Source organism: Eschrichtius robustus, chromosome 12 (genome assembly GCF_028021215.1).
Source record: "Eschrichtius robustus isolate mEscRob2 chromosome 12, mEscRob2.pri, whole genome shotgun sequence".
Taxonomy (NCBI): domain Eukaryota; kingdom Metazoa; phylum Chordata; class Mammalia; order Artiodactyla; family Eschrichtiidae; genus Eschrichtius; species Eschrichtius robustus.
This window is the reverse complement of record NC_090835.1, coordinates 53,678,214-53,702,374: the sequence shown is the minus strand read 5'-3', so window position 1 is coordinate 53,702,374 and position 24,161 is coordinate 53,678,214. Positions and strand designations below refer to the sequence as shown.

At 36.2% G+C, this 24,161-nt stretch overlaps 1 protein-coding gene across 2 annotated transcripts in view; it reads left to right on the top strand.

Moving 5' to 3' along the window:
• The window catches only part of STT3B (STT3 oligosaccharyltransferase complex catalytic subunit B), a 96,813-nt gene extending 83,596 nt beyond the window's left edge, over positions 1-13,217 (top strand). The window contains exons 10-16 of one of the 2 annotated variants that reach the window (XM_068557532.1): positions 1,548-1,759; positions 2,984-3,171; positions 3,906-4,077; positions 4,961-5,134; positions 7,549-7,662; positions 9,704-9,916; positions 12,950-13,217. In XM_068557532.1, coding sequence (XP_068413633.1) covers positions 1,548-1,759; positions 2,984-3,171; positions 3,906-4,077; positions 4,961-5,134; positions 7,549-7,662; positions 9,704-9,916; positions 12,950-13,030 — 1,154 coding nt within the window. In that variant the 3' untranslated portion in view covers positions 13,031-13,217. The remainder of the gene's footprint in view (positions 1-1,547; positions 1,760-2,983; positions 3,172-3,905; positions 4,078-4,960; positions 5,135-7,548; positions 7,663-9,703; positions 9,917-12,949) is intronic. The other variant, XM_068557533.1, reaches the window with a different exon arrangement.
• Positions 13,218-24,161: the final 10,944 nt, after the last annotated feature.

Here is a 24,161-nt window from a genome sequence, read left to right as displayed (position 1 = left end):
GCAGTCCCAATCCTAGGTATATACCCAAGAGAAGGGAGTGCATGTGTCCCCATAAAGGACATGTTTAAGAGTATACATAGCAACTTTATCCATAATAGCCCCGAATTAGAAACATTCCAAAGGTTATCAGCAGTAGGATAAAGAGATTTTTGTGTATTTGTACAGTAGAATACAACACAACAATTAATAAAAGAATAGCATGGGTAATTAAAAGAAACCAGTACAAAAGAGAACATTTTTATGTAATTTCATCACTATGAAGTTTAAGAATAAGGAAAACTAAATTATCGCTTTGGAAGTCCAAATAGTGATTACCTTTTTGGGGAGGGGTGGTGAGGGGAGCAGTTATTGACTGGGAAGAGGCATGAGGGATTCTGCTGAGGAGGTATACAAATGTTCTGTATTTCGATATGGGTGCTAATTACATAGGTGTGTACATATATAAAAATCCATTGAGATAAACAATATGGTATAATGAATGTATTTTTTAGTAAAGAAAAAAAATGTGAATTAGCTTCAAATGAGATAGGCACTCAAATGACTCAATAACTTTGTAAAGTCATATAGCCTCTAGACAGAAATGATAGAGCCTTTCCTTGTGGGGAGCACATTACCTGGAAAGCTTTGACTACTGGAAATTGCTTCCAATTTTTTTTTTTTTTTTTAAATTTCTTGGCAATAACTTTATAAGTTCCTCCTTTGGTAATAAATTATATTCTTCTCATCCCATTCTTACTTTAAAGCAGGCTTTATGCCAGATACTGGCACAGACTTTTCATAGACTTTGATTCTATAAACTTACTGTGCCTAATAATACAATTCACCAAACATGTTTTCATCTGTCAGTTACATATTTTTCTAATATGTGATGCTGCTGACAAATAATGAATTGTCTCATTCCCCATAGTAGCTATAATTAAACTTGAATCATTATATGCTTCTCTAAACTGTTGATATGCAGTGTTCATTTGGTCAACACTAGTTGTTATAATTTCTAAGTATGACTTTTAAATTGGTTAGCATTATCAATTTAAAAACAATTAGGGCTTCCCTGATGGCACAGTGGTTAAGAATCCGCCTGCCAATGCAGGGGACACGGGTTTGAGCCATGGTCCAGGAAGATCCCACATGCCGCGGAGCAACTAAGCCCATGCTCCACAACTACTGAGCCTGCGCTCTAGAGCCCGTGAGCCACAACTACTGAAGCCCACGCACCTAGAGCCTGTGCTCTGCAGCAAGAGAAGCCACCACAATGAGAAGCCCGTGCACTGCAACAAAGAGTAGCCCCGGCTCGCCACAACTAGAGAAAGCCTGCGTGCAACAACAAAGACCCAACACAGCCAAAAACAAAATAAATAAATTTATTTTTTTTAAAAAGTTCCTCTTTTGAATAAATAAATAAATACATACATACATACATACAATTAGCCCTTTTATGAGATGTTTGTCTGTTTTTAGATTTTGTTTTAAATAGTTTTAAATAGTCAGTGGAGTTTCCTGGAACCCTTTTCTCTTCTGAAGTGTTACAAGAGAACTTGTCTTTGCAGTTGCTCTGTATGCCATCAGTGCTGTCTACTTTGCTGGCGTGATGGTGCGGCTGATGTTGACCTTGACTCCAGTCGTCTGTATGCTGTCTGCAATTGCATTCTCAAATGTTTTTGAGCATTATTTGGGGGATGACATGAAAAGGGAAAACCCACCTGTGGAGGACAGCAGTGATGAGGATGACAAGAGAAACCCAGGAAATTTGTATGATAAGGTGGGAAATCTAAAGTAAGACCTTTAAAATTTTTACATGTTTTATTTTTCCACCACAGTAAGAACTTATATATATATTATGAAGTGTGATTAAATAAGAATTTAGGCAAACTATGACATTTCTAGTTGGTCTTTACTGCTTGCCTCAAATTTTGAATCCTGGTTGGTCTTTTCACTCAGAAAGCTGGCCCTCTACTAAATTACATAAAATTTAGCGCTATAAATCCTTCTGAAACCATGTGCGAAGTGCTTATCCTTGAGTTCCATATTCACTGTAAACTTTTAAAATATTTGGTTGACTGAATAGTGATTCACGAGGGGAATAAGTGCCTTAAAAAAAAAAGTCTCCAGTTCGTTAGCACTAGGTGGCTGGCCCATATAATAATGTAATTCACTTTTAACTTCTCAGCTAACAGAGCAGGATTATATTTGGTGCAAGTGTGGAAAAGACTTAAAATCAGAGCACTTGTCTTGGATGACATAGTAAACTTTATTAACTAGATTTTTAAGTAGCAATAAGCAATGAAGCTTCGCAGTATACGTATTAATTTTGAAATTTTCTTTCTTTACTATGATAGGTCCAATATTATTCATACAGATTAGTGCTAATAAGGCACATACCTGCTTTTGTGTTTGTGTTTGTGTTTGTTATGTTTTGTTTTGTGGTTTCTTAATAACTAGCCTTGCAATTTAGAACCTCTGACTCTGTTCTGTTCTCTGTTCGGTGAGGTTTTTGTTTTGTTTTCAAAAATGTAATCTTGATTTTAACAAGTCTGTTGGTTTGGGGTTTGGAAATTAGAAAACTGATTCTGATAATTCTGGATTATAGCTGGACATGGCTGTTTTCATGGTGAGGAATTCAGATTTTTTATAAGAAAAGGTGGCCAGCATGAGACCATTTGGTTATCCCCTTTGTATTTACATAAAACATAAGGACAGTTGAGTTTGAAAGCAGCTTCTTACTGGAGGTTTTTTGCTCTGCAACCTGCTCCTGGATTGGGTTTAGTTCCAGGAAGCCTTCTTATTCACATTTGACTTTAGAATCCACCTTGATAACTTTTAGAAAATGTTGTATGACCCACACGAGAATTCCTGATGGTTATACATTTTCCTTCTGAAAGAATTAAAATGATAGATAACATTCTCCCAACTTCTCCCTTTTGAGTGTCTTAATGAAAGCAAGTCAAATGATGAATTTGTCTCATCAGTTTTTTTGCATTTTCAGGCAGGTAAAGTGAGGAAGCATGTAACTGAACAGGAAAAAACTGAAGAGGGATTAGGTCCTAATATAAAAAGCATTGTTACCATGTTGATGCTGATGCTGTTGATGATGTTTGCAGTCCACTGTACCTGGGTCACAAGCAACGCCTACTCCAGCCCAAGTGTGGTCCTGGCCTCTTACAATCATGACGGGTAAGAAGACAGCTTGACTGCAAAAGGATTTGATGCCTACCCTTTTTTCCTGCCTCAAAAGAGAGAATTCAAAGATGTTTGTGAGGCTCTGCATTTGAATCTGCTGTGCTTTTCTTGTGACCTTTCCCCTGCCCGTCCCCTTTGGTAGAAGTAGGTAATAATCATTGTATTTCCTGCTCTTTTCCAAAATATCTTTGCATATATAACATACACATTAGTCTTTCTCAAAGTGTCGTGCTTGGACACAGAGCATCATCATTACCAGGAAATCCTTTAGAAATCTGAATTCTTGACCCCACCTCAGTGTGTAGAATGAGAAACCTGGGGGTGAGACTCAGCGATCGTGGTTTAATAAGCGCCCCTGGTGATTCTGATGCAGCTACAGTTTAAGAACAGCTGGTTTATGTACTGCAACCCCACATTCCCACCCCAGATTCTGCTTCACTTGGGTGCTCATTAGACTTGCCCAGTATCAGGCTCCACCCCAGAACTACTAAACCAGAATTTGCTTTTTTACAAGATGGCCTGGTGGTTTGTATGCATATTAAAGTCTAAGAAGCACTAGTCTAGCTCCTCATTGATTTTTTTTTTTTTTTTTTTCTCCCTACCATGGAGGCTTTTAACTACCATCCTTAAAATGTGAAATTACTTAGTGGCCTGGCACCTCAAGGTTTTAAGTTACCATCTTCACACTTCTAAGATATCATTTAAAAGAATATTGTGATTGTTTTCAGCACCAGGAATATCTTAGATGATTTTAGAGAAGCATACTTTTGGCTGAGGCAAAATACAGATGAACATGCCCGAGTGATGTCTTGGTGGGATTATGGCTATCAAATAGCTGGGATGGCTAATAGAACTACTTTGGTGGATAATAACACCTGGAATAACAGCCACATAGCACTGGTAAGAATTTGATCAACAAAAGATCAAAAGTTACAAACCTTTATTCACTACTTAGCAATCAGACTTCACTTGTGATTAAGTAGGAAAAATGTGGGTGAAAGTACTCTTTGCTTGCTGAATTTTGAACATACTTCTCTACATATTTATTCAATAAAGTGAGTTCAAGGTATGCTTACTTATTTTGTTTTTAAGAATAGAATTTATTTAAGTATCATTCAGAATTCTAGGCTGTTTGCTGGAGAATTAGGCAAAATCTGAAACTTAAAATATTATATTTGTCTTGTATTTTCCATTTCATAAGTTAAGAAAAGTATTTGCAAATATGTAAAACAAATGCACTGTGTTTTATGGGCATGCAAATTATGTTTGCTCTAGCTATTAAATAACTAATTTACGTTAATTAAAGTTATCACCTCTCTGTTCTTTAAAGATTTTAAATAGATAACTGGGCGTTAGCCAAATGAGTTCTCTTTGTATTAGTGTTGTAACTAATCATTAGATGTTTAGTAAACTGAAGAAAAGGATATATTTGTGCTAGCTAGATGGATGGTCATCCTTGGCCTGAGGTTATGAGAAGTTCTACTTCTTTTAAGCTTGCCTGCTTTCATATTAAAATGTTAATTTCATGAGACCTAATTATTAGCAGAATATTAGAGCATGTATTTCTGATTTTGACATTTCTGCTATAATTGGTTGTAGTAAGTGAGGTGCTTATAAATCTCAGTAAATCTGTTGAATTCATAGCAAATCATTTCTATAAAAAGAATTCCATGTAAATCAAACTCTTGAGATGCATTCCATCTTAAAGTAAAAATGTGCGTTCATTTTTATTTTTAGTGTATTTTGGGACTAAGTACACACATTCTCCTTTTTTATTCTGTAGGTGGGGAAAGCCATGTCTTCAAATGAAACAGCAGCCTATAAAATCATGAGGAGTCTGGATGTAGATTATGTTTTGGTTATTTTTGGAGGGGTTATTGGCTATTCTGGTGATGATATCAACAAATTTCTCTGGATGGTTAGGATAGCTGAAGGGGAACATCCAAAAGACATTCGGGTGAGAAACTAGGTCGTTCTCGGTGTGTGAGAGACAGCTCCCAGTAGCCCTCTTACCTCGCTAATTGAATCGTGTTTGTTTTCATTATCCTATCCCCCAAATTAGTTCTTCAGTCTGACTTTACTGTTTATTAAAGATACCATAAGCATTTTCCCAGGTTTAAAACTTTGGAAACTCATACCTGGTACTTCCATTCTCCCCTACAAAGCAATCGCATGTCAAAATTCTTGCTTTTACTCCTTACAGCCTGTCACTTCTGCCCTTTCCTTCCATTTTCATTGCTTCCACTCTGGCATTGACCCCTATGCTCATAAACCTGAAATAGGACAGTAGCCTTGAAATTGCTATCTTTGCCTTATTCTTGTTCTCTCTCCCAGTCTAACATGACATTGATCATGTAACTTTCCAGCTTTTTTTTTTTTTTTTTTTTAAAGCCTTCATTAGTTTAAGGAAAGGGGACTTGAAACCAGACAGACATGAGTTGGAACTAAACCCTGCCACTGTCAGCTTGGTGCTATGGGCAAGTTGTTTTTCAGCCAGTCAGCATTATATGCTTCGAGCACTAGGTCTTGTTCTAGGTTCTAGTGTTATAATGGTGATTATGGCTGTTTCAGTTGATCACTAACAGATGCCAGGAATAATTCATTTGTAGTGCTGTTATGAGAATTTATAGTAACATAGATGAAGCCTCAGCCTAGAGGCTGATTTGAAATAATCATAATGATGATTGAAATAAGGAAGCAGTGGTATGAAGTCCAAACGCTTTAGCTCAGAATGCAACCCCTTAATACTTCACTTTCCTTTGCTGGCCTCTTGTCCTTCTGTCACCTTTTTCCACTCTGTCGATCTACTCCAGCCCATGAAACTTGCCTCGTGGTTTCTTTCCTTGGCTCATCTGACACACGTGTTTATACTCTTTTCTTCTTGGAGTACCTTCCCTACCACCACAGATTTGTCCCCTCTCCAAAAGCCCTTCTCTGGTGCATCATCAGATCACATCCAGCCTGGTTTGTAGGTAGATTCTGTTGTGTCTCTCCCACTCAGCTGTGAGCTCAGAGAGGTTGGGCACCCAGTGTTGTGGTTTACGTGGTGAAGGCACAAAAGATGAGAGTAAGATTCACTGCTGATCCAGAATAAAAGAACCTTTTGGGAAAATGTATGAATGTGTTTTATGTGACAGGGATGAAGTCGAGTAAAGCCCCAGATTCCCTGTTTAAATGTAAATGCTGTGACATTTCCCCTTAACTACAATTAATAAACAGTATTACCTTGTGTTAAATTGGTCTTAATTTAATCCTCCTTGTATGTAATTTTCATTTGTGCATTTGCTTTAGCAGTGTTAAAACTGTGACGTGGTAGATCCAGATATATGCTTTGAACCATTTATATAGAGAAAAATCCTAAATTCCTGTGCTTTGTGAATAGGTAATTTACACATTCACATGGTTCAAAAAATAAAATATAAAGGGATATACAGTAAAAGTTTACACCCCCACCCCAAGAAAAGGAAAAGAAAAAAGTCCATGGTAGTCTCTTACTATTTTCTTATGATTCTTATTGAAGCAGATAACTAGTAGCAAAATATACACCTTGTTCTTGCTTTTTTTACTTCACAATATATTGTGGAGATCTTATGGGGATCCTTCGTTTTTTTTTAATATCTGCATAGTGTCTTCCATTGTGTGTGTGCACCATGATTTATTTAACCTGTCCCTGTTAATGGACATTTAGGTTGATTCCAGTTTTTTAATCTCATAAACAGTGGTGCGATAAATAACTTTCTACACTCATCATTTTGCCCACATATAAGTATCTCTGTAGGATAAATTCCTAGATGAGGAATTTCTATCGATAGTGTCAGATTAGCCCTCTTAGAGGTTAATTCATAAATTTGATGAGCTCCCAATAAAAATTCCTACAGAAGTTTTCTAAACATTCCCCTCTCAACTAAAGAACTGATTTTAAAAGTTCATATGGAAAAATAAAGAACAAATTTAGTCGGCCTACCTGATACTAAATCATGGTATTGGTACCTTTTTTTTTTTCTTAAATTATTGAGGTTTTATTATAACATGGTTTAAAATCTGGTAGAATTAATTAATAATTGCCCTCCCTCACTCTAACAGACTATTGTTCTTTTTCTCTATGTTTTCTTGGATGCTCTTGTTTATTTTCTATAAATGATTTCTATACTGAGCTTTAAAAAACACCCATGATAGTTTTGTGGGTTTTTTAAGAGATGACATTAAATTTATAAATTCATCTTCTGATACTGTGTTTTTTTGAGATGTAACTAAATATGGCTTTATGAAGATACCTCAAAAGTTAGTTCTGATGGGGAAATGAAAAGGGGAACCTGTAGCTTTGAATTGGTTATATTAAACTGACACAAACTTCTGGATTCTTTCCTGTAGGAAAGTGACTATTTCACCCCACAAGGAGAATTCCGTGTAGACAAAGCAGGATCCCCTACTTTGTTGAATTGCCTTATGTATAAAATGTCATACTACAGATTTGGAGAAATGCAGGTTAGTTACATCAATTTTTCTATAATCTTTATTCAAAGGAATATTAAGTAGCCTTGTTTGACTCTAAAAAACAGGATAATGATGTTTTGGTTGCGCTGTAAAGAAAAATGTGCTCATCTAAAGATTCTTTTGTCTGTTAAATTTAATTTCTGAAACTTGTATGTAAAAAATGAGGAAATATTTTTTAGATCGAAGATTTCTTTCCAAAATTGTTAATTAACATAGGCTCAAATCCATTCTTTGCTTGCCATCTCACTTTTTGACTTCATGCTTTTGGAAGACCGGGGAGAGGTCTTCCAGCTGGGAAACAGTGTGATCTTAAGTAGTTTAACTTCACTGCCTGGTGGGGGAAAGCCTGAAATTAAAGAGATGAATTATTTAGTCACTTCACATATTCACTGTTTCCCTGTTCTCCATTACCACAGAGAGCTAGGACTCTCTGGGTCAGAGTTTTCCCAGAAAATTGGAATGATATGGTACAAAAGATTAAGAGTCGACAAAAATGAGTGAATGGGCGCAAAGAGGCATCGTGGCAAAAAGAACAGATAACGGACTGTCACAACACCTGGGTTCCAGATCTGGCTTTGTCAGGTCACGTAACCCTTGGACAAGTCACATTCTCTCTGGACTTGTTTTTTTCCTTGTCTGTATATAATGGGGTTGGACTGATGGCTTCTGTGGTTCTTCATAGCTCTCAGATTGCATGACTGTCACACCAAGTTACACCTTCATACTAAGGTTACATCAGTGGCAGAGGAAAAATTGCTTGTTTAATTTTATGCAAATACCAGGGGTCAAGATCATGTTTCAGCATTATTCGCTTGGAATTACTCTACAGGTGGCTCTGAAAAAACAGACAAAAATTTTACTACCAGATTTAGGTTTTTGTTTGTGTTTTCTTTGAAGGCCACTGCCTGGTCTCTAAACTCATGCTAAGAAAGAAGCAACTTAAGCCATAATAATTAGCTACCTCAGAAAATGGGTGAAAGATTAGTTTCTCTGTTCACTAATGAGAGCATTGAAGGACTTTTTTTTTCTGTCACGTTTATCAAGAGCTCTAAGCTGTGCGTCTAGCATGCATTCATTTTGATGCCTTTCCCTACTCAAGAATAATATGTTTAAGACATGAAGTATATAACTTTGCTCTTGTATAGATGTGCAATAACAAGTTATTCTCGCACTGGAGGAGATTTGGTTTTTGGTTTTATTTTTAAGTTGAATTCATTTAAGTTCTGTGTGGCAACATAAACTTAGTCTGAGAATTTCTTAAAATCTTCTTGCGTCCCCCCGTTTTCTCCTCCTTTCATTCTTGGTTAATCTTCCCATGGTTTGGCTCGTCTGACTTCCTTTGTGGTTCCCAATTTCAGGATTGTTAGCGTCACTGCTTTACTTGTGCACTGACTTAACAAGCAGTACTGGTGAGATAGAGCCACACTGAATAAGGTAAAGTCATCATGCAGCTTACATCCTGTTGGCGGATATAAGTAATTTTAAAAATAAATAAAACCTTTAGCAACAAACACTATAGAGTAAAAGAATAAGGAATCAATGGAGGAGACTTCTCAACCATCAATCTCAAGAAAATATTTTCCTGAAGGGATGGTATTTGGGCTGAGACCAAAGGATAGAAAGGGACCAGCCATGCAAAATCACTGAATGAAGAACTTTGAGGTTGAAAGAGTAGATGGTATAGTACAAGGCCCTGGGGCAGAAAAGCAGGCCCTTCTGTGTGTTTTCTCTGAATACCTATAAGAAGGGCTTTAATGGATTTCATTTTGCTATTTTGGTTTTTTTATGCCTGCGGGCTGTTCATCCACTTTAAGGATTCAGTGAAACTCTAATTCTGATGTATTTAGTTTCTCTCTTGCAGATTTCTTCCTATCTGGTTAGCAACATACAAGAACTGTTACAATATATTGCTCTGATTGTGTTTTCCTAGCTTAAAAGGAGAAAGTTTTACTCTGCTGCTAACATTTACTACCTTCTAATATTGCAAGCTTTCCAATATGGTTAACATCCAATACTAATGTCACCTTTGCAGCTGGATTTCCGTACACCCCCAGGTTTTGATCGAACACGTAATGCTGAGATTGGAAACAAGGACATTAAATTCAAGCATTTGGAGGAGGCCTTTACATCAGAGCACTGGCTTGTAAGGATATATAAAGTGAAAGCACCCGATAACAGGGTGACACTAGACCACAAACCTCGAGTAACCAACATTTTCCCAAAACAGAAGTATTTGTCAAAGAAGGTGGGTGCCAAATGAAGTCATGTTTATGAAAGGGTAACTCCATATATACACTAGTATGTATAAAAGGGATAACTAGTAAGAACCTGCTGTATAAAAAATAAATAAAATTTAAAAAGAAGAGAAAAAAAAGGGTAACTCAAAGATTGATTGGTTTGACTGATAAATAATTACTGAAAATTGCGAATAAATTTTCATTTGCCAGATGAATAAAGACCAAGGCTTATATACAAAGGAGATATAAAGCCAGCCTGCTGAGGGCAATCCTTGCAAGCTGAGCACTTCAGGTACCCCAAGCAGCAACTGTTCTGGATAGTTCTCGATAGGGAAGAGTGGTTATCAGTGAACCAAGCTGAGATTTTCCAGAGGCGTTCTGGCTTTAGCTTGTGCCACTCCCATTATTAAGACTTGTTTGTAAAGTGAGATGTGTCTGTGGCTTCTGAACCTTTGTGAAAGTAAAAATGCCAAACAAGTAATAACAGTTGTGATTCGTTCATCATCTTTTGGTCAAAGCAAATTTATGTAGCATTTTCATGTTCCGTTCTCAGTACGATGTTACTGTATTATTCATTGAATAAAAAGTAAACTTGAGTTGGTTTGAGTCTTGAATTTAAAAAGATCATTTATCTTAAGATAATTATTTTTAAATGTAATTGTCATGACAAAGCTTGTAGGTAGAATTATGATGATGAGACTATTGCAGTCCTTTTGTAATAAACATTTAATAAGATATGAAGTCTTCTATTGAAGGTCATTATGGCTCACTTAAACCAAATAGATCTAATCTTTGCTATAAAAGCTGCTGAAAAATGAGTATTTATATGGTTTGCCCTCTGTGGGAGATGGAAAATAATGAGCAGTCAGAAGAAATATTAAGATTGTATTTTAAGGTACTACCCTTATAATACTAATTGTTATAAGACTGATCTCAGTCTTAAGTCTTGAAAGATACTTAGGTTTACATTGCTCAGATTAGTTATTTTAAATCATTGAAGGAATTGTCTTATCCCTTTGTATTACTTAAAATATACTTCAAATATATTTAGGATACAGATTATTTCAATTTGTACTATAAAGTGCTGAATATTAACTGTATGGTATGTAAATAGAAACTTTAACTGAATACTTTCTGTGCCAGGAATAGGTTACCATATCTAGACTAACGTATTTAAATAAGTCACAGAGAGCTGGCACTCACTGTGTCAGTCATATCAAGTGATCTGGTGTCTCATAGGCACGTGGTAGAAGAAACTGGTGAGTCACATCAGTGCAGAAGTCAGAACAAATGCTGCCCGTCTGAAGGCAGTCACTCCTAAGAAGTCTCAGCCCAGTCTTGAAAAACAAGGCATTGAACTTGCTGTATAACTGTTGATAGTGAAGTCTCTTAATCTGACCTCTTTGTCTTCTCATCATTTCCCCCAAATAAGTGAATGGATAAATAAAAATCCATCTGTCTTGTATGCCAAAAACATATTCTATTAGCCAACAACATGGATCTAGTATTTCTGGTTTCCATGGCTTTATACTCAGTTTTGTACTAGCAGGAATGCTTTTTATTTGTTTAGCTTTCCTCTCTCCAACCCGGTTTTTATTTCGGGTGTTGAAAGGAGTGTGAGTGAGTACAGCAGCCACTTCCTGCCACTGCCAAGCTGACATGGCTGAGGCACTGGGAATTGTAGTCCAGGGCTGCATGGCTCACCTGCTCCTAGAGAGAAACACCCTGAGGACCTAGATACATACGTGCAGAGACCTGGGGCATTTTACAGGATCTCATAGAAAGGATTCAAGTTAGAAATAATGTAGGTGATGATGATAAAGAAACCAACTCCTTGGCCTGGTTTGAATTTTTATAAATTGTGCCCTCTGAAATTCTTTACTTTTTGCCCTAATAAAATAAGTTAATAATAAGGTAGCATATATTGTGGGCAAGTTAGCAGTAGCTAATTTTTGTGACCTTAAGAAGGATTGCATTCTGCCTTGTATTTTTGTCGCTGTTAGAAAAAAATTATAAATTGTTTTAAACTGAACATCATAATATATATGTACATGACACAGCATTTGCCAGAGTTTCTGAAACCTCCTCCAAAAGTTGTATTTAAATGTGAGAATTGAATTGAGGGGTCAATCTCTTGAGTCTTCACCTGCTGCTAACCCAGTGCTTTGACTGATGCCTTAAAGAACTAATTTCCAAGAAATTTGCTTTTTTCAGTATCTATGAATATGTCAGATTGTCAGACCCATGTCCTATATTGATTTATCTTTATGAGACTCTAAAATAGCAAACATTTTTGCAGTAATTTCTACCACCACATTTGTAGTAATTTATTTCTTATACCACAGACATCAGTTGACAGTATTTTAAGTGGAATCCTGAAGTGTTAACAAAAATGAAAAATGTCTTAGTTTTTTAAAGATCTGTGATGCTCAAGAAATGTTATGGGTTTTTTTCTTGGTGTTTGGGTTTTGTTTTAATATTTAAGTGCTTATTTTCCTACCTAAATTGGAGAACGTGCCAAGTAACTTTATTTCTCTTTATTTTTGTAGATAGGTATAATCATCCTCATTTTTTACAGATAAGAAAATTGGGGCTCCAAAAGTTACTAAGTTAATTTGTATTTCTGACACAGCTAATTCTTGGAAACTAAACTAGGAGCACCATTAACATTTTCTGAATCCTTAGTCTAGTTATATATGCTATCATGCCTGGAAATGTGAGTAATTATTACACCTAAGCGTTCAGTGGTTGAGAGGTGAGGTGGGGATCCATTCACTTGATGGTGAGGAATGTATGACAGGCGTTTGAGGACTGCTGTGGTTGTCCTTCATCTTAAAGGTGAGGACCTAGTCCAGTTCATCTTGGATCTCGGCGTCCTTGGCATAGAGCAGTTCGTGGTGCTGTTTCAGAGCCCAGCCCTAGGAAGATCTGAGGGATTATTAAGACAGTCTTCATCACTCTGCAGTAAACCATGTGTGTATCTGTAGTTTTAATCCGTAGGAAACCTGCACTAACAACCATGTGTTCTGTTTTCTTTTTAGACTGCGAAGAGGAAGCGTGGCTACATTAAAAATAAGCTAGTTTTTAAGAAAGGCAAGAAAATATCTAAGAAGACTGTTTAAATATACTGTTCTGGTTCCTAACTTGAAGCAGATGTCCTTGTGAGAACCGGTCTTTGCCTTTAGCTCATGTCATGTTTCACAGCGACGGAGGGTACAGAACCATCACTGGAACCATCACTGGTCCAGGTTAATGTACAAAACTTTCTGGCAATGCCTGATTTAAAAAATAAAATTGGCTTACTGAGAACAGCTGTTTTTGATTTGTAATGTGAAGCAAGACAGAGCACTGCTGTAAATGTCTAACAGCAGACTTTTTTTTTTTACTGGTACACGTTATCCTTCAAATCTGAGAATTTGGACTAATCACACCAAAGAACCCTCTAATTTGGTCCCTGGCACACGCATACTTGTCAATGTTTTTATTCTTTTACAAGACCTGCATTTTATTTGAATTACCCAGATAGCAATATGTAAAATATGAATGACAAAATGTGATGCAAGCTTCTTGAACCAGTAAACTAGTATGGTCTGAGAAAGAGGTATTAGAAAAATAATGATACTTCCTTGAACTATATTTATTTTCATGTTTCTCCAGTGCAAAGAATGTTTCATCAAATGTACGTTTTCTATTGCTTACTGTTTGCTCTGAGAAGAAGCTGCTGTTTCAAAGATGGACCTCTAACTAATCGATTCAAATAGTTTTTTTTTATGTTGAAACATTATTGCTGCTGTTAGCAGTTGTTTTCACCAGGTACTTACAGAGCAGATCTCATACATTGTTCATTCAAGGGCTAAATTTATATCCTTTGGAAATCATGGCAACTGCACCGAACGTTGCTTATTACCAGGATGGGGTTTGGTATCTTAGTCCTGAGGTTAGCACTTTGTTTACATGCAGAAGATTAAGGAAGAAACCCTTAAAGTGGACAGGCAGCCAGAGTTCATTTTGTGTGATTCTTCAAAATGACAAAGGATTTGTAAAGTTCGCCTGGATTTCTCTCATTTTTATAACAGTTTCATCCATCACAGTGATTTTGTCCTCTGCTCCATATTTTGTTAATCCCTTTAGCATTTGATGAAACACTCTTTAATGCTATATGCATTTTCTTACTTTTATTAAAAATGTGACAATTGTCCAAAAAAATGCACTAAAATATAAATGGAGATTGAACATGTTCACTTTCCATCTCATAGGCAACTTTATATAGACTTGAAAATTTTCTCCTGTTTAGTAAAAGTGAAAGAGAAAGGGTTTTTCCTGCCACAGGATATCTTTTTTTTATATAAACAAGCATAATTTACACCACTGCTTTTGGTGGAAAAGTGCAGAATAGTATGTAACTTTTATGAAGAAAAGTGTAATTTACAATATTCATTGAGAATGTTACTGCTGATTTTCTTTTCCAGAGTGTAGAATATTCTTTGATTCATAGACTCCATTTTTGACCCAGATGATGGTTCTTTTACATACCAGTAAAATGGTTGAACCTTTTCACAAATAAAGTGTAACTAAATCTGGATTTCTGATACCTTGTCATTTGGAGGATTTTATTTTACTTTGTTGCTTTAAAATTCAATGCAGAGAAGTTGTTGACTGTAGGGAAAATAAAGTTAATTCAAATTTTGTGTTAAGTGTTGTCTTTTATACATCTTTTATTTTTGAAAGGACTAACAGTATTGAACACATACCTCCTTCTTGTTCACTTTTACAAAGGTTTTAGAAAACACGTGTAGGAAAAAAAGTGCTAGATTAGTTCAACTTAGGTCTAAGGTCTAAGTTGAACTAATCTATTATTTATTTTGCCTTCCTTTCCACCCCAGAGTGAAAATTTCATTTTGACTTTTTATGTGTGAGTGAGGGGAAGACACCTAGCCAAATAAGAATTTAATCTCCATGTAAATGAGGCTACTAGGACTCTAACAAAAGCCCTGCTCTGTAAAGTTCCGACATTTAATCAGCCAAGTCTTGTATAATTTTCTCATTAAGAGCAGGAATGATCTCTCACCTTTTCCAGTTTTAGGGAACCCCATTTTGGTTCAGTGGATTGCCTCAGCAAAAACTATATTGTAACCACACTTGAGATTTTATTGTAGCAGAAAAGTGAAATTATAGACAGTAAAACAGCTTTTATTTTTATTCCACATCTTAGAATTGAACAAGCTGAGTGCTTTGTGTAGTATAAATAAGGCAGTGAGGCAGCAAGTCCAAAGATAAAATTCATTTTTCAAACTTACGTCCTTACCTACTTACTTGAGTTTGCATTTGTAGAGTTTTAACTTTGAGTCCCCAGGCCATGACCAAAAGGCCAGAGAACTAGATGGTGTAAAAGCAGCCTATAGGGTATTATCGTTTCCATAGCTTAAGGTCATAAGATTATGAAATCTGGAGCCTCTGCCCACTTTTTTTAAATGGTAGTAAAATATATAACATAAAATTTACCATCTTAACCATTTTAAAGATGTACAGTTCAGTAGTGTTGAGTACATTCACATTGTTGTGCAACCCTTTCCAGAATTTCCTCCTTTGGAATGGGTGCTGCTTGATGACGGTGCTGTCAGACCCCCTGCCTTGTTACCCAGGCCTCACTGAGGTAGGTGGAGTCATGAATGAATGTAGAAACAGCAGTCTGTTAGAAATGGCAGGTGTCTGAAATGAAAAAGTAATCCTTTTGGTGTGATGTGTGACACCGGGAAGACAAAAATGTACATCTTAGCAAGTTACCACAAGACAAGCAACTTTGTAACCACAACTCAGATCAAGAGAACAACACTGCCAGGACGCCAGAAGCTTCCTCATGCTCCCACTTGGTCACTGGCCTGTCCTACTTGCCCCTCTAGGAGGTAATCAGTCCCCTAGATTTTACAGTAATTTGTTTCTAAACATATTTAATTGTACATGTTCTTTGAACAATAAAATGGCATCAAAGTATGTATTTTTTTATTTAGCTGCTTTTGCTTAGTTTTTATGAAATTCCAAATGTTGCATGCAGCTGTAGATTTATTTTCATTGATGTATAGTATTCTTGTATGTGTGTATCTCTCACACACACACACACACCATTCTATTGATAGATACTTGTGTTGTTTCCAGTTGGAGGATATTACAGTTAAGGCTATAGGAATTTTCTTTTACACCTCTCGTGGAGCTTACATGCACACATTTTAGTGGGTATTTACCTAATAAAGTTGAATTGCTGGTAGGGTATGAAGGTTCTTGTTACTCCCACATCCTAATCAGCCCTTGTCAGTCTTTTTAATGTGGCCTTTATGGTGGGTGAATGATGGTTTTCCATTGTGGTTTAGTTTGCCATTTCCAGGTTACTAATGAGGTTGGTCATTTGGCAATCCCCTTTTTATAAGGATTTGGTTTTTCTTTTTTTTTATTGTATTAGTAGGAGTTGTTTATATATCCTGTATATAACCTTTTCATCATTTGTGTTGCAAACTGCCTAGGAATTCATTATTCTAATGTTGTTGTATTTTTCAGTCTTCCATGTGCCTATAGCTTTCTGTGTGCCCTGTTTAATAATATTTTCCTAACCTGTGGTGTGAAGATCGTCTCTTGTATTCTCTTCCAGGAAATATATTGTTTTATCTATTATACTTAGGGTTGCAGTCTGCCCGGAATTCATTTGTTGAGTACAGTGTGAATTGTTTGGGTTTTGTTTTGGGTTCGTTAGGTTTTTTGGTTGTTTTTTTTTTTCCATATGCAAATCTAATTGTGCACCATTTATTGAAAAGACTGTCCTTTTCCTAAAGTTCTGCAGTTCTCCTTTTGCAGTAAATCCATACATGAATCTATTTCTGGGCTGTATGTTATAGTCCATAGATTTCTCACCTTTCTGTATTGATTTAATGTGCCTTAAGATAATTAATATGGTAATGTCTCCCATCCCCACCTTCTCAGACTTCGCTTGGCTATTTCTGGCCCTTTGTTTTTCCATATAAATTTTACAATCAGTTTATTAAATAACACCAAAGAAGAAAAAAAAAGAAAAGAAAAACCTTGTCGGGCTCTTGACTGGGCATTAGGCATTGAAACTATAGGTGAATTTAGGAAAAATTAACACCTTTGAAATACTGAGTCTTCTGTCTGTGAACATGGCATATCCTTCAATTTATGTAGGTCTGGGTCATCTTTAATATCTGTATTGTAGTTTTTCAATAGGTCTTGCACATTTTCATAAGTTTTATTACAAGGTATATTTTTTGATAAATACTGTCTTATAAAATTTTATTTTTCAATCGTCAGTATATACAACATTTGGTTTTATATGTTGAAATTGTACTGAACAACCTGTTAAAGTCATCCTAATAATTTATTCAGATTATTATAAACATATGCCATCATAATTGGGGAATAATGGCAGTTTTATTTCTCCTTTTCTAGTGGTTATGCATTTGATTTTCTTGCCTTTGCTGCACTGGTCAGGATATCCAGCGTAGTACTGCATAGAAAAGAGAACATGTTTGTCTTGCTCCTGTCTCACACAAAGTTTTCAATATTTCTCCTTTAAATATGTTTACTGTAGTTTCCTTTAGGTATCTTTGATCGGATTGAGTACATATCTGTCCCAATTTCCTGAGTTATCATGAATGAGTTTTGTTTTATCAGGTGATTTTTTTCCTTTATTAAGATGATTCTGATTTTTCTCCTTTATTCTGTTAACAGTGAATTACAGAGACTTTCTGTTTACATTGTTGAACTAAATTTGTGTTCCTGGAATAATGATTATTTCTGGTTTTCTTCTTTCTTGTTGCATCCCTATTTCTGTCTCTTCTCTCTCATTACCTTGCTTCTCATTTTCCTTCAGTTTTTTATCCAAGACCAGCTTATGGCTTTGTTGACATTTTCTACAGTGTGTTTTTATTTCATTAGTGTTAATTTACTTCTGTTTGCTTGCAGGAGAGTTGTTCTTTTTACCTTAGTGTGATACATGAACTTAAAGTTTTATAAATTTACTCCAATCATAGTCTGTTTCATTCTCCCAAGTTTTGATGTGAACTATCATTGAGTTTAATGCATAATTTGTGTACTTTCTTCTTTGAACCATGGGTTATATAGATGTACATTTCTTGATTTTCAAATATGGTGGTTTTTTAGTTATCCTTTTATTATCAGTTTCTACCTTAATAATTGTATTATAATCAGATACTCTGATTTTAATCCTTTGAAAATGTTTGCAATTTGCTCTGTGGTCCAAAGTGTGTGTAAAATCTCCCTGAAGCTTGTTCTGTTATTTGCTGAGAAGGATGTATTGAAATTGTATACTGTTACAGGTTTGCCTATACCTCTTTGAACTGTTGATTTATTTTGTATGTTTGAACCCAGATTATTAGGTGTATATATATTTAGAACTTCTATTGGTAAATTGAACCTTCAATTTTTTTGGAAATATCAGGATTTATTTTCAGTAATGCTTTTTGTTAAATCCTATTTTGTCTGATTAGTAAGTTATATATCAACTTTCTTAAGATGTTTGCATGATGTATCTTTTTCATCCTTCTAGTGTACCCTATTTTGGATTTGTTGGGCTTTCAGCCTTGTAGCTTGTTGGTTTTCATCATTTTTTAAGTTCCCAAATCATCTCTTTAAATATTGTTTCTGCCCCATGCTCTTTGCTCTCCAAGACTCCAGTTGAACATAATTAATTAAGCCTTCTTCATTGGTTCCCTCCTTTTGCCTCTCCATTCTGTGTATTTTCTCGACTCAAGTCTCTCATCAGTTACGGCTGATCATCTGTTCTTAAACCCATCCATTGAGTTCTTTTTACTTATTGTTTTTCAATTTTGGGGTTTCTCTCTCTTGCCGTGCCAAATCTGCTGTTTCTTTTTACGGTTTACAGCTGACCCACTGACAGTCCTTTATTTAACATAATGAGCATAGTTATTTTAAAGTGTGTTTGATAATCCACTAACTCAGCTCTTGTGGGTTTTGTTTCTGGTGTGTGTTTCCTCCTAATGTGTGGAGGAGAGAGGGGGCAGATTGTGTGCTCTGGACACATAATTTAAGAAATTGTTTAAGTTTTTTTAGGCCTAGGATACTTTCCTTTCTAGAAGATTTTGTTTCTGCTAGGTACCTAGTGAAACTAGCAAGCCAGAGTCACATTAATCGAATTTAAGGGATGCTATATGATACACAGAGCTAGCCTGCCATCCCCGTGAGGGCTGGTTCATTAGTCCCAGGCTGAAACCCTGCAAGGACTTCATCCATGCAGGTTTCAATACCAACATTTGTCCTCCTAGTTCTGCAAGGTTACTGAAAGTGCAGTTCAGTCTCTGCCAATTTCCAGGGGGAAATGGCCTCAAATGCCAAGCTCTTCTCTCAGGATTTGCATCTTCTCCTGGGTTCTGGCGTGGTGATGCTGTCTTGGTTCTGTGAAGTTTTAAAACAGGTGTTATTTCTTGTCCAGCTTTACTGCTTGTCCTTAGCCAGAGAGTTGGTCCAAACTCCCCCAGTCCACTACTGTCAGAAGTTGAAAATTAATTAGAAACAAAGTTACCTATGGTCCTTTGGATCCTAAAACAGATACAGTATTTGTTTCTTAAACAACATCTTCACCTCTTTCTTGCTGTGTAACAGCTAGACTTTGGCAATCCAAATTTTGTGCATCCCATAGATAGATAGATAGTCACAATCTCAGTATTTTACTTACTTGGAGAATATGGAATATTCTTGGAGAGTCGTCTTATTTTAAAATTCTGGTGACAGTTTGATTAGAGTACCAAGTGTCTGCTTTTGTTGAATTGGGTTTCAGTGAAAGCTGAAGCTAATGAGATTGAATGAAAACTCAAGATCAAGTGGCAGCCAGACTGACTGACTGTGACAACAGTGCATTGTAACCTCAGCACACTATCATAATTATTCAAACAAGCCAGATAGATAGATAGATAGATGAAACATCATCTCTCTCTTCTAACAAAACTAGATTAACGTGAATCAGAGCTCAGGCTTGTATCCTGCTGAAGGAAAAAATATATACTTTGTATCTTTTAATGTATATTATATATAAACATATAATCTATGTTTTTTTAATGTTTTCATGGCCCTAGCTATTTATGAGGAAGTTGTTGGGTATTAGTCAAGCTTCTGTTACCTCCCTTCTGCCAGGAATATGAAAAACACACTTGTCAGTGAGCAAACCTCCCATTTCCTATCTATCTTTGGTCTACACAGAATTAACTTTTAGGTCTGTAATCTGTTGATTTAATTTTTGTGTATGACTTGAGGTGTGAGTTTTATTTATTCAGTTGGGCCAACACCATTTGTTGAAAAGTCCTATTTCTCCCATTTAATTGGCCTTTGTAGAAAATAAACTGACCAAAATTCTCTATTTTGTTTCATCAATCTGTGTGTGTCCTCAACACCAATATCACACTGATGATTAACTGTAGCTTTTCAGTAAGTCTTGAACTCAGCTCAGGTAATGTGAGTTCTACACCTTTGTTCAATGACTTTTAATATTTACTCTGAGACCACAGGCATACACTGGGTATCTTGGGCAAACGAGGATGTGTTGTCACCCAACCTGCAGCTGACATAGGATTAATATACAGACTGGGTAAAGAACGCTTAGGAAAAAACACATGATTTTGATTAGTCCTTAACAGAAGAAACCAAATAGGAAGTAAATATATGAAAAGGAACATACCCACCAGGGTTAGCTAAAATGTGCAAATAAGTGAGAGGATGTACAAAAACAAACGTGTATATTGCTGGTGAGAACTTAACAACTGCTCAGCATTAGCTGATGCAACTGAAGATGCATATCCCCATGTCCCAGCAATTCTAAGTCTGTCAGAAGTAGCTATGGTAAACTGATTGATAGCAGTATGTTCATATAATGGAATAGTATTGAAGGAAAAAGAATGAACTACATTGATAAGGAATAACATTGGTGATCTTAAAAACAATTTGAGTTAAAAAGCCAGACCAAAGGATATATAACATGATCCCATTTATATACAGTTCAAAAACAGGCAACTATGTATCATTTAGGGATGTATACATATAGTGTTAAAGCTATAAAGCAAACCAGCCTGTGATTCACCCACAAAGTTGGATTAATGGTCAACTTTGTGGGGGTAGAGGCAGAATAATGGGGAATTTGACTAGGAACATGTAAGAACGTTTTGGAGTGATAGCAATGTTTCTTTGGAGTTGGATTGTGGTTACATGTGTCTGCTTCTACTTTAAAATAATTCATTACATGTGTCTGCTTCTACTTTAAAATAATTCATTACACTGCACACTAGATTTTTGCACTGTGCTTATAACACACATGAGAGCAAGGTTGCAGACTAGGAAGCTCCAGGCCATCATTCCTTCATGGAAACACTCAAAATAACAACAAACTAGAGACTGGCTAAAATACCATTATAAGGGCTCTGGAAAACAATCACTGGTCTACAGCACTGAACGAATGCCCAGTCAAGAAAAAGTCACATTAAAAATAGTACGAAATCTCACAGTGCTTTTATTCACCTTGGCCCCACCTCTCCACAGTGGCATGGTTGAGAGAAGGCAGCAGCGCAGCTCTCAGTGACCTCTCCTAAATAGGAGGGAACAAAGCAGAACTCACCTGCAAAATTCTGATGTGTCTAGGCCTGCCAGAAGAAAAAAAAAACTTCGCCGAACTTGTTAGTCTCAGGGAAAAGTAGTATAGCTGGGGAAAGCTACAGAAAGAGGGAGGCACTGCTCATAAAATTAGAACAAAAAAATTTTAAATTTGTATGGAGACACAAAAGACCCCGAATAGCCAAAGTAATCTGGAGAAAGAAAAATGGAGCTGGAGGAATCAGGCTCCCTGACTTCAGACTATACTACAAAGCTACAGTCATCAAAACAGTATGGTACTGGTGCAAAAACACAAATATAGATCAATGGAACAGGATAGAAAGCCCAGAAATAAACCCACGCACCTATGGTCAATCTACGACAAAGGCAAGGCTACACAATGAGAGTCTCTTCATTAAATGGTGCTGGGAAAACTGGACAGCTACATGTAGAACAATGAAATTAGAACATTCTTTAACACCATAACACAAAAATAAACTCAAAATGGATTAAAGCTCTAAATGTAAGAAAGACCTGATACTATACAACTGAGAGGAAAACATAGGAAGAACACTCTGACATAAATCACAGCAATATCTTTTTCAAGCCATCTCCTAGAGTAATGGAAATAACAAAAATAAACAAATGGGACCTAATTAAACTCGAAAGCTTTTTGCACAGCAAAGGAAACCATAAACAAAACGAAAAGACAACACCCAGGGTGGGAGAAAATACTTGCAAATGATGTGAGAGATTAATCTCCAAAATCTACAAACAGCCCATGCAGCTCAATATCAACAAAACAACACAATCAAAAAATGGGCAAAAGGCCTAAATAGACACTTCTGCATAGAAGACATACAGATGGCCAAGAGGCACATGAAAAGATACATATCATCATCGCTAATTATTAGAGAAATGCAAATCAAAACTACAATATCACCTCACACCAGTCAGAATGGCCATCATCAAAAAGTCTACAAACAATAAATGCTGGAGAGAATATGGAGAAAAGGGAACCTTCCTACAGTGTTGGTGGGAATGTAAATTGGTACAACCACTATGGAGAAGAAGGTTCCTCAAAAAACTAAAAATAGAGTTGCCATATGATCCAGCAATCCCACTCCTGGTCGTACATCCGGAGAAAACTAATTCAAAAAGATACATGCACCCCAATATTCATAAAGAAGATGTGGTACATATATACAATGGAATACTACTCAGCCATAAAAAAGAATGAAATAATGCCATCTGCAGCAACATGGATGGACCTGGAGATGATCATACTAAGTGAAGGAAGCCAGAAAGAGAAAGACAAATATCATATGGTATCGCTTATATGAAAAACCAAAAAAAAAAAAAAAAAAAAACAAATGAACTTCTGTATGAAACAGATTCACAGACTTAGAAAACAAACTTATGGTTACCAAAGGGAAAAAGCAGGGGGGATAAATTGGTAGTTTGGAATTGACAGATGCACACTACTATATATAGAAGGGATAACCAACGGGGACCTACTTCACAGCAGAGGAACTCTGCTAGATGTTGTATAGTAATCTAGATGGGAAAAGAATTTGAAAAGGAATAGATATATGTATAACTGAATCACTTTGCTGTACACCTGAAACTAACACAACATTATTAATCAACTATACTCCAATTAAAAAGAAGAAGGCTGCAGGGAGACTACAGACCTGGAGATGCCTGGGCAAGAAATTACGGATAGAGGAACAAGAGAATATCTAAGGTCCTGAGAAGAAGCTGAAGGGAAACTCTCTGAAGAATTAAGACATGTAAAAAGTAGTCATGTGTAAGGGGGAATCAAAAATGGCACACAGCCCCAGGCAAGACACATGTCCAGAAAAGACCTTAGAGAACCTTAAGCCTCCACGCCGGGCTGATCCCAAGGCTCACACACCTTTCACATCAGTGAAGGTCTTCCCTGGGGTGCAGCAATGAAAACACTGGGAGAGATGGTTATTTTTTCAAATGCCCAATTTTCAACACAATATCACAAGGCATACAAAAAAAAAACAGAAAAACATGGCCCATGCAGAGGAAGAAAATAATGTAACAGCAACCGTCCTTAAGAAATAGGCATCAGATGTATTAGACAAAAACTTTAAACCAACTGTCTTAAATATGCTCACAGAAATAAAGGAAAACACAAAGGACTATAAAGTAACTCAAGAAAACACACAGAGTATCAACTAAGATAGAAATAATCTTTTTAGAAAAAATCAAATTCTGGAACTGAAACAAGTAAGATGAAAAGTTGGGTAGAGTGCTTTAACAGGAAGAAGAAAAAGTCATGAAGACAGGTCAATTGAAGTTATTAGGTCTCAAGAGACAAAAAAACAAAAAACTGCAGAAATGTGAAAAGAGCCCTCAGGACACCATTAAATGGACTGATATACGTTATGGGAGTCCCAGAAGGAAGAGAGAGAAACGGCCCATGTGATTTGAAGAAATAATGGCAGAAAACTTCCCAAATTTGATGAAAGACATGACTACAAATTCAAGGAACTCAACAAATGTCAAGTATGTTAAACCCAAAGGAATCCACAGACCACACTGAGACACCTTATAATCAAACTGTTGAAAGCCAAAAGCTAAGAAAATCTTGAAAGCAGC